Source organism: Macrotis lagotis, chromosome 5 (genome assembly GCF_037893015.1).
Source record: "Macrotis lagotis isolate mMagLag1 chromosome 5, bilby.v1.9.chrom.fasta, whole genome shotgun sequence".
Classification (NCBI taxonomy): Eukaryota; Metazoa; Chordata; class Mammalia; order Peramelemorphia; family Peramelidae; genus Macrotis; species Macrotis lagotis.
In genome coordinates, this window is record NC_133662.1 from 216,797,091 (window position 1) to 216,810,704 (window position 13,614).

General features: G+C 35.9%; 2 protein-coding genes across 3 annotated transcripts in view; one reads left to right on the forward strand and one right to left on the reverse strand.

The window, feature by feature from the left end:
• Positions 1-13,614, forward strand: part of CTTNBP2NL (CTTNBP2 N-terminal like) — a 75,339-nt gene that overhangs the window by 45,851 nt on the left and 15,874 nt on the right. For both annotated transcript variants that reach the window (XM_074188440.1, XM_074188441.1), the window contains exon 3: positions 12,964-13,194. In XM_074188440.1, the coding sequence (XP_074044541.1) occupies positions 12,964-13,194 (231 nt within the window). The remainder of the gene's footprint in view (positions 1-12,963; positions 13,195-13,614) is intronic.
• The window catches only part of ST7L (suppression of tumorigenicity 7 like), a 187,233-nt gene continuing 183,739 nt past the window's right edge, over positions 10,121-13,614 (reverse strand). Inside the window, exon 14 of the mRNA XM_074188445.1 lies at positions 10,121-10,502. The gene's annotated coding sequence lies outside the window, so the exon portion shown is untranslated. The remainder of the gene's footprint in view (positions 10,503-13,614) is intronic.

Here is a 13,614-nt window from a genome sequence, read left to right on the forward strand (position 1 = left end):
GTACTCCCCTTCCTTCCTCAGTGGGGCTTACATTTTTCTCTCCTCCTTAACTCCAGCCCTCATACTAGGGAACAGAAGTTCATGCATATTGAGTCTCCTCAAATACCCTAGCCACTCAGTTCCTCAGCTAACCTCCCACAACCCAACCTCAGCCACACACAAAGATACATACCTTTGATCCTGCCATCACCTAAAAATGTGGCACCTCCATGTTCAAGAATTCTGAAATCCCTTTTATTTCATCAAAATCTATTGGCTTTTTACCCTTCCCTTTGCCTTTCCTTTGATAATCTTATTCTTCATCTTCATAGTGACCTCTAATTCTCTGACCCTTCAGTTTTCTCCCAGGCCATCTCCTCTTCATTAGCCTTTCTGTCTTGTCTCTTTAATGAACCAATTCAATTCTACACTGTTCTCTCCTGAATTCCTCAACCCCTTATACTGCTGAATATGCCCAACCAAGCCTCAGTCTTGGATCTCTCCTACCATTCATCACCATCACTCCTATTCATGTGCTACTGAACAGAGATAAAGAAAAATCACACAACCTTTCAGACGAGTCCTTTACAAATTTATCTTTTATAACTTCAACTGAGCCTTCACTGCTCCTAGATATTCCTAGTGTACCTTTCTTATCAACCTTCTCTGCCACTCTCCACAGCAGCTCTTCCAAACCTTTTCATCCCTCAAACCTTCCATGGCTCTCCCTCCACCCACCCTCTCATCTGAAAAGCTTCTCTCATATTTGACAGAAAAAAAATATGGCTATTCACCATGACCTCCCTCTTCTCTCTTCTTCCTCATCTGCTTTCACTAACATACCTTCTGCCACCATCCCCTTCCCCATTTCACATGATAAAGTGGCATTACTCCTTTTCAAGCCTAACTACCACCACCACCACTTCAAGTGATCCCATTCCAGCCTGTCTCCTCCAACAGATTGCTCCCTCTGTCATCCCCACTTTCTCACTTATTTTCAATCTCTCCCTTTTCATCACTTCACTTCCTACTGCCTGCAAGTGTACCCCATCTCCTCTTAAATTTTTCCTGTTCTTTGTACCTAATCTCCTAACAAAAAAAGAAAAAAATTGTCAATTTTCTCCAACTTTCTCTCCTTTTTTTAACCTCTTTTAATCTGATTGACCTTATCATTCCTCTGTAACTGCTCCCTCTAAAGTTATCACTGATCTCTTGTTGAACTCTAGCCTTTGACTGACACTGTTGATTATTCTCTCTTCCTTGATACCTTGTAAGTTTTCAGGATATCATTCTTAGTTTTCCTCCTCCCTGATTCTCCTTCTAAGTCTTTTTAGCTGACTCCTTTAGATGATGCCATCCAACCATAGATCTCCTGCATGGTTGTAGCCTGGGCTCTCATCTTTTCTCTCTCATTTCTTCCCCTCCTACTTCCACTTGGTGAAGGTGTTCTAAAATTGATTGTGTAAACTTGAAGGTCAAGAAAAATAGGACCAGCACTACTTATTTCACATAAAGATGAATCTAAGAGAAAGCATTAAAAGAGATGCAAAGAATTATTCTTGTTAACTGAGAGGAAAAAATAAATAACATGTTCATTTCTTCAAGAATATATAATCTCAGGGCGGCTAGGTAGCCCAGTGGATAGAGCATTGGCCCTGGAGTCAGGAAGTACCTGAGTTTAAATCCAGGCTCAGACACTTAATAATTATCTAGCTGTGTGGCCTTGGGCAAGCCACTTAACCCTATTGCCTTGCGAAAAAACTAAAAAAAAAAAACACTATATGCTTGAACAACAATATAGTGTGCTTCGAAGTAAACAATAAATATAGATGTATACTTATGAACTAAGTAAACCATTAGATAAATTGATAGTGATCAAACTCTTCTGAAATGCAGTCAAAACAAGTTCTCAGAAGCAAATTGATGGGGGTTGAGTAAAGAGAAGAAAAGAGAAAACTAACAACTAAATCTACTGTCAAAGCTGCAAAAGAAGGAATAAAGTAATAGTCCAAAAGGAAAGTAGAAAAGAAGTATCAAGGACTAGAACAAAAATAAGTAGAATGGGGAAAATGGGGAGAGAGGTTTAAAAAGCTAAAATGAACAAACTGTTAGCAAAGTCAAAAAAAGAATACTTATCAAATTTATAAAAGAAAGAGATTACAATATTTTAAAAAATTAAGAGCATAAGTTTATTATATACAATTATTTACTAATAAATAGCAAATGAAACAGTCACAAAAAATATAAAATAATAACAAACCTGACTCAATAGAAAATAGGTCAATTTTGGTATAAGAAATAAAACAAATTATCAGTGAACTACAAAACATGTCTTTGCTTGTGGATTTCACAAGGGAATTTTTCCAACCAAAAAACCATCACATCTTATGTCAGGCTCAGTTTCTAGCTCTGCTGTTTAATGGTTATGGGACTTTGGGCCAGTTACTCAGCTTCTCTGGGTCTCAGTTTCTTCATATGTTAAATTAGAGAGTTGATCTCTCTTCGATAAAAACTGCTGGGAAAATTGGACGTTAGTATGAAAGAAACTTAGATTAGACCAACACCTCACATTCTATGCCAAGATAAAATCAAAATGGATACTGGATTTAGACTAAAAAAAACAATATTATAAACAAACTAGAAGATCAAGGAGTAGTATACCTGTCAGATCTGTGGAAAGGGAAACAGTTTATGACTAAGGAAGAGATGGAGAACATCACTAAAAACAAACTAGATGATTTTGATTACATTAAGTTAAAAAGCTTTTGCACAGACAAAACCACTGCAACCAAGATCAAAAGAAATATAGTAAACTGGGAAACAGTCTTTACAACTAGTATTTCTGACAAAGGACTCATTTCTAAAATATAAAGAGAACTGAATCAAATTTTTTTTATAAAGCCATTCCACAGTTGACAAATAGTCGATATGCCAAGGCAATTTACAGATGAGGAAATCAAAGTGATCCATGGTCATATGAAAAATTGCTCTAAATCATTACTTATTAGAGAAATGCAAATTAAAGCTTCTCTGAGGTACCACCTCGCACCTCTCAGACTGGCCAACATGACCAGAAAGGACAATGATCATTGTTGGAAGGGTTGTGGGAAATCTGGGACACTAATACATTGTTGGTGGAACTGTGAACTCATCCGACCTTTCTGGAGAGCAGTCTGGAACTACACCCAAAGGGCAACAAAAATGTGCATACCCTTTAATCCAATAATACCACTACTGGGCCTATACCTTGAAGAGATGATGAAAAAGGGTAAAAACATCACCTGTACAAAAATGTTCATAGCAGCCCTGTTTGTGGTGGCAAAGAATTGGAAATCAAGTAAATGTCCTTCAATTGGAAAATGGCTTAGCAAACTGTGGTATATGTATGTCATGGAAAACTATTGTTCTATTAGAAACCAGGAGGGACAGGAATTCAGGGAAGCCTGGAGGGATTTACATGAATTGATGCTGAGTGAGATGAGCAGAACCAGAAAAACACTGTACACCCTAACAGCAACCTGGGGGTGATGATCAACTTTAATGGACTCACTCATTCCATAAGTGCAACAATCAGGGACAGTTTGGGGCTGTCTGTGATGGAGAATACCATCTGTATCCAGAGAAAGAACTGAGGAGTTTGAACAAAGACCAAGGACTATTACCTTTAATTTAAAAAAAAAAAAAACATACCTTATTGTCTGATCTTGCTATCTCTTTTACTTTATGTTTCTTCCGTAAGGATATGATTTCTCATCACATTCAATCTGGATCAATGTATACCATAGAAACAATGCAAAGACTGGCAAATTGCCTTCTGTGGGGGGGGGGAGTAAGACTAGGGGGGAAATTGTAAAACTCAAAATAAATAAAAATCTTTAAAATAAAAAAAAATTAGAGTTGGACTAAATGACTTATAAAGTCCATTCCAGCTCTGTCTATAGCCATATGAACAAATGATGCATGTAGCTATATAAGTTATTATTAACATTAGAGAAATGTTTCTCACTACCAAAAGAGACCATTTCATAATGGTAGAAATAAAAATATTATAAAAAAATACATGTTTCATGCAGCTGCAAACTACGAAAAAATTATTAATTGACCAAGTGGAACTTAAATCTGAGAGAAAGGATGATTCATTATTAGGAAAATAATTAATAATATATCATCAATATAAGCATTCAATAGATTCAGAAGTTGGGGGAAGCTAGGTGGTGCAGTGGATAGAGCACCTGCTCTGAAATCAGGAGGACCTGAGTTCAAATTCGACCTCAGTCACTTAATAATTACCCAGCTGTGTGACCTTGGGCAAGTCACTTAACACTTTTGCCTTGCAAAAACAAACAATAGATTCAGAAGTTGTTGATAATATCCAAAGCATTAGAATTTTTCCTTCAACTTGATTAGGAGCAAACTCCTTAAAAAATATATACATATACCATGTCTATTTGCTTGTAGTGTTAGAAATGCTAACAGTTGCAATAAGAGAAGAAAAAATTGAAGAACTGACATTGGAAATAAACAGGTCAGATTACTATTTTTTGTAAATAGGATGGTTGTTTATATAGAACATCCAGAGGATTCAACATAGAAAATTATTTGAGACTATAATTACTTGAGCAAAGTGGGTTATAAGAACCACCCATTAAAAAGCATTTATTATCTTATACTCAGTTGATGAAGAATAAAACCTACCTACTATAACAGAACAAACATTAAATATTTGACAGCTAATCTACCTAGGTACACAGTTGGCCCAAAAACATAGCTATATGTCTTGATTGAAGGAAATAAAGGAAGATTTGAATAATTCGGTGGATAACAATACTCACAATTTTTTATCAACAGTGAAGTTGTAACCTTAAAATTAAAGACTAAATATAGTGCCAATCAAAATGCCAATGGTTTCCTTTATAATGAAATATCTATGGACATCATAAAGACAAAAAAATCTAGGAGTAGATTTAAAAAAAAAAACCTGAAGCTCATAGGGGGCAATTCATTTTTATCATTTTAATTTTACATTAAAATATGTGACTTTTAACAAAAGCTTTGACCTCTCTTGTCCCCTGTTTCTTCATCTATAAAATTATGAATAACTAGATGGTCTCCTAGGGCCCCTTCCAGCTCTAAATCTATGATCCTTTGGTACTATTACAAAACTTTTTATAAGAACCATAAGGTGCTGTATTAAAAAAATAGAAATCTCTTGTATATTGTACATGTATTTAAATATTATATTTTGTATATTGTATTTAAGATAACTATCATGTAGAAATACAATAGAAATGGAACCAAATTCAGAATTTAGAAATAGCTTTAACAGTACAAAATTATTTTTGAGAATTTATTAAGTCCAAGGATCTGTGGAAAATAAAAGTAGGAAAAGCATGCAATATTTAATAAATGTTGTTAGAAAGCAGTATGGTCAGATAACAGATTAACTCACATCTTCAATGTATACTATATCTATACCAAGTGCACACATATACACAAGCCAAAAAGACAATATACTATGCATAGAATGTTGAGCTAACTATAAAATATTACCATCAAAGTCTTTCATGGAAGAAGTGGCATACAAGACATCAAGGATGTCAAATAGCAAGGCTGGCAGAGAACTGACCTCAAAGTCAGGAAGAAGCCAGGTTCAAGTCTAACTCTGAAACCTACTGGCTGCCCCCAACAACTCTTAGGTTGTACAGCAGTTGCCCATCGCTATTTGTAGGTGGAGTTTTTTCAATGGAGGTGTCAAGGACATGTCTGATCAGAAAAAGAGTTGGACCAATCATGTAGAAATGAAGAGAGAGTAAATAGACAGCCCACAATACAAGACCCAAGTTCATAAGAAATTAAAAGAATGTAGTAAGGATGCTATTGTGTTGGTGGTTACTTTGAAATCAATTCAGGAAAAAGCATGGACAAGAATCCCATAATACAGGCATAGAAAGGTTATAATGTCTGTGGGTAGAAGAAATACCCACACTTAAAAAGGTCACAAATCACTATAATACTTAAGATTTCTTCAACTTTTTTTAAAATTCTATTAAAAATATATTTTTTTTTTACTTTTCAGCTTCATACTCTCCTTGTACCTTTTCTGAAAGTTCAGTTTCATGGGTTGTGAGGGAAAAGATACAGTCAAAGTTATTTTCCCAGCTAGTCATCATCATTGTTGAGCATGAAAATTCATTGACAAAAGGCTTTCTAGAACAAATCCTATTTTCATGACATTGTCATCTTTATTCAGAGTAATTGCTTTGTTCATTTTATGAGACAACTATTTATAGTTTATCACAGACATCAGAGTGAATTACTTAACAATGAATGAATTATCTGATTTAGTAGCCTGTGGTTAAAAAAAAATAGCTTTAGGTAATGCATGATTGTTTTGGGGTACTAGAATAAAGGCACTCAAGTTTAAAGAAGTCCCACAGTATTTATTTCGTTAGGGTGATATTTTCACAGGTTACTTCATCTTAGAATCATTTAATAAATGGCAAAGCTCCACCCAAAGCACATTTATGAAAGCCTGATTTCCTAAAAATGAAAATTGCATGCCCTGCCATCTTTAATAGAATTTATTTCCCCAATAGAATAAGTATTGGCTGTACATCTTTGAATTTGAAATCATACATAACATTTTTTGTTTAAAAAATTATTATTTTTAATTAATACAAATATTGTTTAAAAATTATTAAAAAATAAAGTGGTTGCTTTCTTGCTTTAGGATTGGAATATACATTCTTTGTATGGCAATTTTTGTTTTTGTGAGACAATAGTTAAGTGACTTGCCCAAGGTCACACAGCTATTAAGTATCAAGTGCCTGAGGTCAGATTGGAACTTAGGTCCTCCCAACTCCAGGACTGGTGCTCTATCCACTGTGCCACCAAACTGCCCCGTATGGCATTATATTGAATAACTATTCTTCAGACTTCTTCTACAGTTAGCAATGCCAATCTTTAAAACTGCAAGAAAACTGATATTTCAAATAAAGAACTTATATAAAATCATTGAGTGGGTTGTAATAATGATTTTTCTTAAAGTTTTCATCAGTTATATGTTTGATTCTGCTTGTGACAGTAACAGAAATGAACAACAGATGATTAGTATACATTGTCTGCCATGGTATTACATGCTATTATTGAAATTTTCTAACTAGCCAATTATTTTTCTGTTGTATAAAATTAAGATTTATCATGTTTTCTGACAAATCCTGTATTTCTTATTCAGCTATATTGTAAGTTAGCACTGAGGTGAAAAGTATAACATAGCAAGAAATTAGTTAGAATTAACTTTATTACAAAAATAGTGGGGGGGGGGGGATCCAAGATCATTGAAAATACTTCTTATAGAGGAAAAAGATAAAAATATCATTAAAATATTAAAACTTGGAGCTTGAAGTTTTGAATATAAATAAGCTCTTGAACTTTCTCTTAGATTTTTCCTGAGATGATAGCACTGGTAGTGGTGGCTAACATCACAGAATATTGGCCAACATTTATAGATTGCTTTTTTAGGTTGGCAATGTACATTGTTTATCGTCTCATTTGATCTTCATAGTAGCCCTATGAAGTTAGTGTTATTAGTATCCCCATTCTACAGCATGTGAGAGCTAGAAAGAACCCTAGAAATGTATATAGTCTACTGATCTTTTTGAAAAAAGCAAAAAAAATAAATTCTGAAGGTCAGATCTATGAAGTCACTTGCCCAGAATCAAAAAACAGTAAGTGACAGAGCCAGAACTTCTGAATCAGAATTCAGAGCTTTTTACACCATATTACGCTTCCTTATCAAAACTGTGATCATGTCTTGCTGCTCATTTCCAACTGGCTTAACTTACTTTTGCTCTGTAAATGAACTGTCTGACTTATAAAAATTGTTCAAAACAAACAAACAAAGCAAAACACCTAGGCTATTGTCCCATTCAGTGTTTTGACTTCGTTTTTCTTGAACATGTTTGAGAGTATACTCAAAATGATTGAGTACTTTGTGGGATAAAACCCCAAGATAAAAATCCTACCGGTATTTTTAGATTTTTTTCCCACAGGTTCTTGTTTCATTTATATTCAAAGCCACCAATTTCATGTAACTTGTAATTACTATGTAAGTGATTTATCTAATTACTGTGCAAGTACTTGAAGAGAAAACAGACAACCTAACAACTGAGACATTGCTCGAGAAGCTTCTCTTCATATATTACTGGTAACCCCATGATGATTATTAAATTATACAAGATAATCACAGTGTGGGTTTATAAAGAAGCTGTATTATTAAAAAGTAAATGCACTCAAAGCTGAGAGACAGCTTTTCTGTGAAACCAGCATCTTATGCTATGTGATATATTTGCTCTGAAGAACATCCAGGATTTCATAGCAAATTGGTACATCCATGCCAGCTCATCACAGTATGGAATCCCAAAAAAGAGATAAGGAGTAACTTTTTCACAGGTTGGGAAAATGAGTTGATGAGAGATGGAGATGACCCTTATTTCTCAGTGATTGTGACAGTTATTTTCTGAGAGCAAATGATAATCAAGGAACAGTCAGTCCCCCTGTTCAAGAAGACACAAAGAGAAATTCTTCAAGGTGAGGAAACATGGTGGGGAGTAAGCTGCACTTTGGGAAAGCATATTTGCATAGCAAAATGGAAAAAGCTTTGGTTGCTTTAGAGTCAGGGACCTGGATTTGAATCCCTGACCTACTTGCTGTACACTGATTTTTTTCATCTGTAAAATGAAGCCATTGAACTAGATCATCATTAATGGTCCTTCAGCCACTAACTCTGAGTCATCTAAGAGTCCAAGGCCTCTCCTGCAAAGTGAATATAATTCTTAGAATTAAGATTGCTTTCAGAACCACTGATTTCAAGGGAAAACTCCCTGTGAGTCAGAAAATTTGACACAATTGATAAGGTGACCTTGTTTCTCCCTCAGGAGATGCACTCATTCCAAGTATGAGTTATTGAGCTAGTATTTGTGTATCTCTATTCAAAATTACTGAGGTGATGTTAGTGAATAATAAGAAGCCAGTGTGAAGTGAACAGAACCAGGAGAACATTGTACACACTAATAGTAGCATTGTATGATGATCAATTATTATGGATTTAGCTCTTCTCAGAAGTACAATGATCAAAGACAATTCTAAAGGACTTTTTTTGGAAAATACCATCCACATTCAGAGAAAGAATTGTAGAGTCTGAATGTAGATCAAAGCATTCTAATTTCAATTTTTAAAATTTGTTCTATGCTTTATGTTTTTTTCTCTATCATTTGGAATCTTCTTTCACATCATGACTATGATGGAAAAACGTTTAACATAGTTATACATGTATAACCTATATCAGATTATTCATTGTCAAGAGGAGGGGAAAGGGGAGGAAGGGAAAGAGAAAAATATGGAACTCAAAATTTTTTTAAAAAATGAATGTTGAAAACTATCTTTGCTTGTAGTTGGAAAATTAAATTAATAATAAACTTCTAAAAAAGAAAGAAAAACAAGCAGCCAGTTAACCAGTAAACAATCTATAGACTAGTTAAGAATGCTCTGATCAAGTTCTTATGTCACTTAGAGCCTTCCTTTTATGTAGGGAGAAAACACATTACCCTCAGTAGCTAATTCGGGAGCAGGCATGTGTGTGTGTGTGTGTCTGTCTTTCTGTCTGTCTCTGTTTCTCCCACACACATCACCCCATGTGTGTGTGTGTGTGTGTGTGTGTGTGTGTTTCTTTGACAACCCTTCCTCTTGCCTCTGATTGTAGATCACTGGTGGATTCTCCCTATGTAATTTGAAGCTGGAAAAGAGGTATCCCCCTCACCCTTTTCAGGACAGCATCCCTCTTCTCTCCCTTAAAAATGCATCCAGTTAAAGTTAAAAAGATGATCATTCAAATTCCATTCTCCAAATCTCTGGTGGAAGAGTTTGGATAATCATATTATTCAAAGATTTCTGATAACATGGTCATATAAGCACATAGCAAGCCAGTGTGGAAGTCAGAATCCCTAAATTCTATATATCTACTTGAAAGGTTAAGTGACTTGAAATCATCATAAATTGTAGAATGGGATTAAATTATCCCTGAGACCAAAATTTGGCCAGGCCTTTAGGTACATACAACACCTTTTTGACAGTGGCTCTCAACCTTCTGAATGATTTGTCTTCTAGAGCAGTCATTATATGTCAAGTATGGCAGCCGAAAGAGTTGATGCTGTCCTAGGCTATATTAAGATCATTGGTGAAGATCATTAAGAGAAGCATGGTTTTCATTATGAGGGAGATGATAATTCTTCTTTATGCTCAGGCCAAGTCATCCTGGAGTATGGTGTACTGTCTACAGGCATCACATTTGGAAAAATACAGAGGCCAGCAGGAGCTTTTATCTGGAACAGGGTTTCCAAGATGATGGGAGGACTTGAAAATTCGTCTCAGCAAGATCAAATGAGGGAATTGAAACTATTTAGCTTGGATAAGACTTAGAGTGGATGTGATAAATAGTTATATCTTCAAGTATTCAAAGGCCTCTCCTGTGGAAGAAAGAAATAGATTTAAGCTTGATTTAAAGAAAGACTTACTTTCCTAAAATTAGAATAGGATTCCTTAGGATGGGGTGGTTTCCATTTCTCATATCATTGGAGATCTGAAAGCTGGATGACCACTTGTTGAGGGAAGTCACCAAAGGGGATTCTTGTTCAGTCTTAGGTTGAACTAGATGTTGAACTAGAACCTCTTACAGCTCTTAAAGATTCTGTGATTAGGGGGATAGAGGACTGGTACATGCATCCAGCTTTGTCATAGTATACTTTATAAGTGTCAAAAACTTTCTTCATATAAAAAACTTACCTCATTCTAGGTGCAAGAAAAATTTTAGGCTATATTCTGGTTGTGATGTATTCCCAATTAATACATAAATGTACTTCTGTTCTTCAAGTATGTCAAAGCTATGAAAGTGATTGTGACTCTTTTGAAAGATATGTGTCGGGGCAGCTAGGTGGTGCAGTGGATAGAGCACCGGCCCTGGAGTCAGGAGGACCTGAGTTCAAATCTGGCCTCAGACGCTTAATAATCATCCAGCTGTGACCTTGGGAAAGTCACTCAAACCCCATTGCCTTTAGTGAAAGATTCCTAGTTTGCTCTGGAACTGATCTGTTAGTTTTCATTTTTTTTTAATTTTTTTAGGATTTTTTTTGCAAGGCAAATGGGGTTAAGTGGCTTGCCCAAGGCCACACAGCTAGGTGGCACAGTGGATAAAGCACCAGCCCTGGAGTCAGGAGTACCTGGGTTCAAATCCCGCCTCAGACATTTAATAATTACCTAGCTTTGTGGCCTTGGGCAAGCCACTTAACCCCATTGCCTTGCAAAAACAAACCAAAAAAAAAAAAAGGTATGTGTCATATTTGTTTTGTTTTGTTTTCTTGGTGGGGAAGCAAAGAAGGGAGGATTAGCTTTCATTAAAAATCAGGGAATTCAGGGAAGTCTGGAGGGATTTGCATGAACTGATGCTGAGTAAGATGAGCAGAACCAGAAAAACACTCTACACCCTGACAGCAACATGGCATTGATGTTCAACCTTGATGGACTTGCTCGTTCCATCAGTGCAACAATCAGGGACAATTTTGGGCTGTCTGCAATGGAGAATACCATCTGTATCCAGATAAAGAGCCATGGAGTTTGAACAAAGTTCAAGGACTATTTCCTTTTATTTAGAAAAAAAACAGATATCTTAATGTCTGATTTTGTTATCTCTTATACGTTTTGTTTCTTCCTTAAGGATATGATTTCTCTCTCATCATACTCAATTTGGATCAATGTGCAACATGGAAACAAAATAAAGACTTCTGTGGAGGGGTGGGGGGAGAGAAGTAAGATTGGGGGAAAATTGTAAAACTCAAATAAAATCTTTAATAAAAAATATTTAAATCTCAAAAAGAATCTTTTAGCAGATAATAAACTACAGGGAGGGATAGTGCAGTGATGTCAAATTCAAATGGAAATGGGATCATTATTGACTTAGCTTTAAATTGTAATGCTGTTTTCCTTTTATTATATTCTTATCTTATTAAATATTTTCCAATGATTTAAAAAAAAATCTCATCTCTGTAGCTCTTTAGTTGCGGATTTCCCTTTCTTACAAATGGTTTCCTCTTTGTGGGCAGTGGTATAAAGATATGTTAAGTTCTGCTGAAATAGAGAAATGGATTAAATGATCATTTTTATAATTCAACATTGATGTCTGCCTTCCATAACAAAGTTTATTGCTATGGTCTCTGTTTCTATCACTGCATTCTAATTTTTCATGCTTTTTATAAAATACCCTAAGAAATTATTCCTTGCTTCTTATCACATTTTTGGTGTATAATTCAGAAATAATTGTTGGTTTTCCTAGATCTCAGTGCATTTCATCAGTGTAAATTCAGTTCAATTAAAAATATAGAGATATATACATATGTCTAAAGATAAGTATCTGCTCTGAAAGTCATCTTGCTAAGCATAGAAGATGGAATGAGTAAAAGCAGTGCCCTTAGAAAAATGAGAACTCAATTCAGGTACTTATTATATTCCTCATATACTATACAAGAGCACAAAAAACTAACAGTAAGGCAGAAGGGAACCCCAGGGCCAACAGAGAAGCCATGGAGACTACTCTCCTCCCCTCATTTTGCAGAAATTAAGACCCAGTGATGTCAAATGACATGGCCAGGTCACAAGTGGGAAACAGGAGAACATCTCCAGTTCCAGTGTTGCTGGCACCTTGAATCATAGCTTCTGTTTTCACAACTTTCCACCGTTAATGCAGCACTTTCCTCACTATACACTTGTAGGTGCTATTATCTCCACTTTACAAATGAGGGAATTGAGACTTAGATGAAGAGTTGGACCCGAGGCCATACAGGAAGAAAGATCCAGTCTCCATCTTAAACTGAATTGTTATTGCTTTATGTTGTGATGGTCTGGTGCATGATGTGTCTGTTTCTGTTTCTCTCTCAGGCCCAACACAGAGACACTTTCATTGAAGAGCGCTATGGAAAATATAACATCAGCGATCCTTTAATGGCTCTCCAGAGAGACTTTGAAACGCTAAAAGAGGAAAATCATGGTGATAAGCAACCTGTCAGCCCCCACCCCCTGTCTGTTCTTAAGGCAGTGATGAAGCAGTGCAGGAACATGCAGGAACGCATGTTGTCCCAGTTGGCTGCCGCAGAGAGCCGACACCGCAAGGTGGGTTCACTCGGGTTAACCACTTTGTCCCAGTCCTGTCCAGGGCCCATTCACTGATGTGGGGTGCTTTTTTGTGGCAGCTCACTGGAACATCCTCAGAAGTGACTAGAAGACTTTCAGTTTACATAGAGCAGGTGTCCTTAACCTCCTTTGTGTCAGAGATCCTTTGGCAGTTTGGACAGACCCTTCTTAGAATGATACTTGTTGCCTTACATTCATAATTGAAGGAAATCCTAAATTTCAGCCAGAGAGGAGTACAAATAAAAGTGTAATTTTTTTTCTCATCCAAATTCATAGGGGTGGTAAGAATTCTCTTATTCCAGATGTGCAATTCAAGAGTGTGCTGGGTCTGTCCATTTGGAAACCTGTTCTTCTTGAGACACCACTCTTGATTGCAGTTGGTCTAGCTCCTCTGTAGTC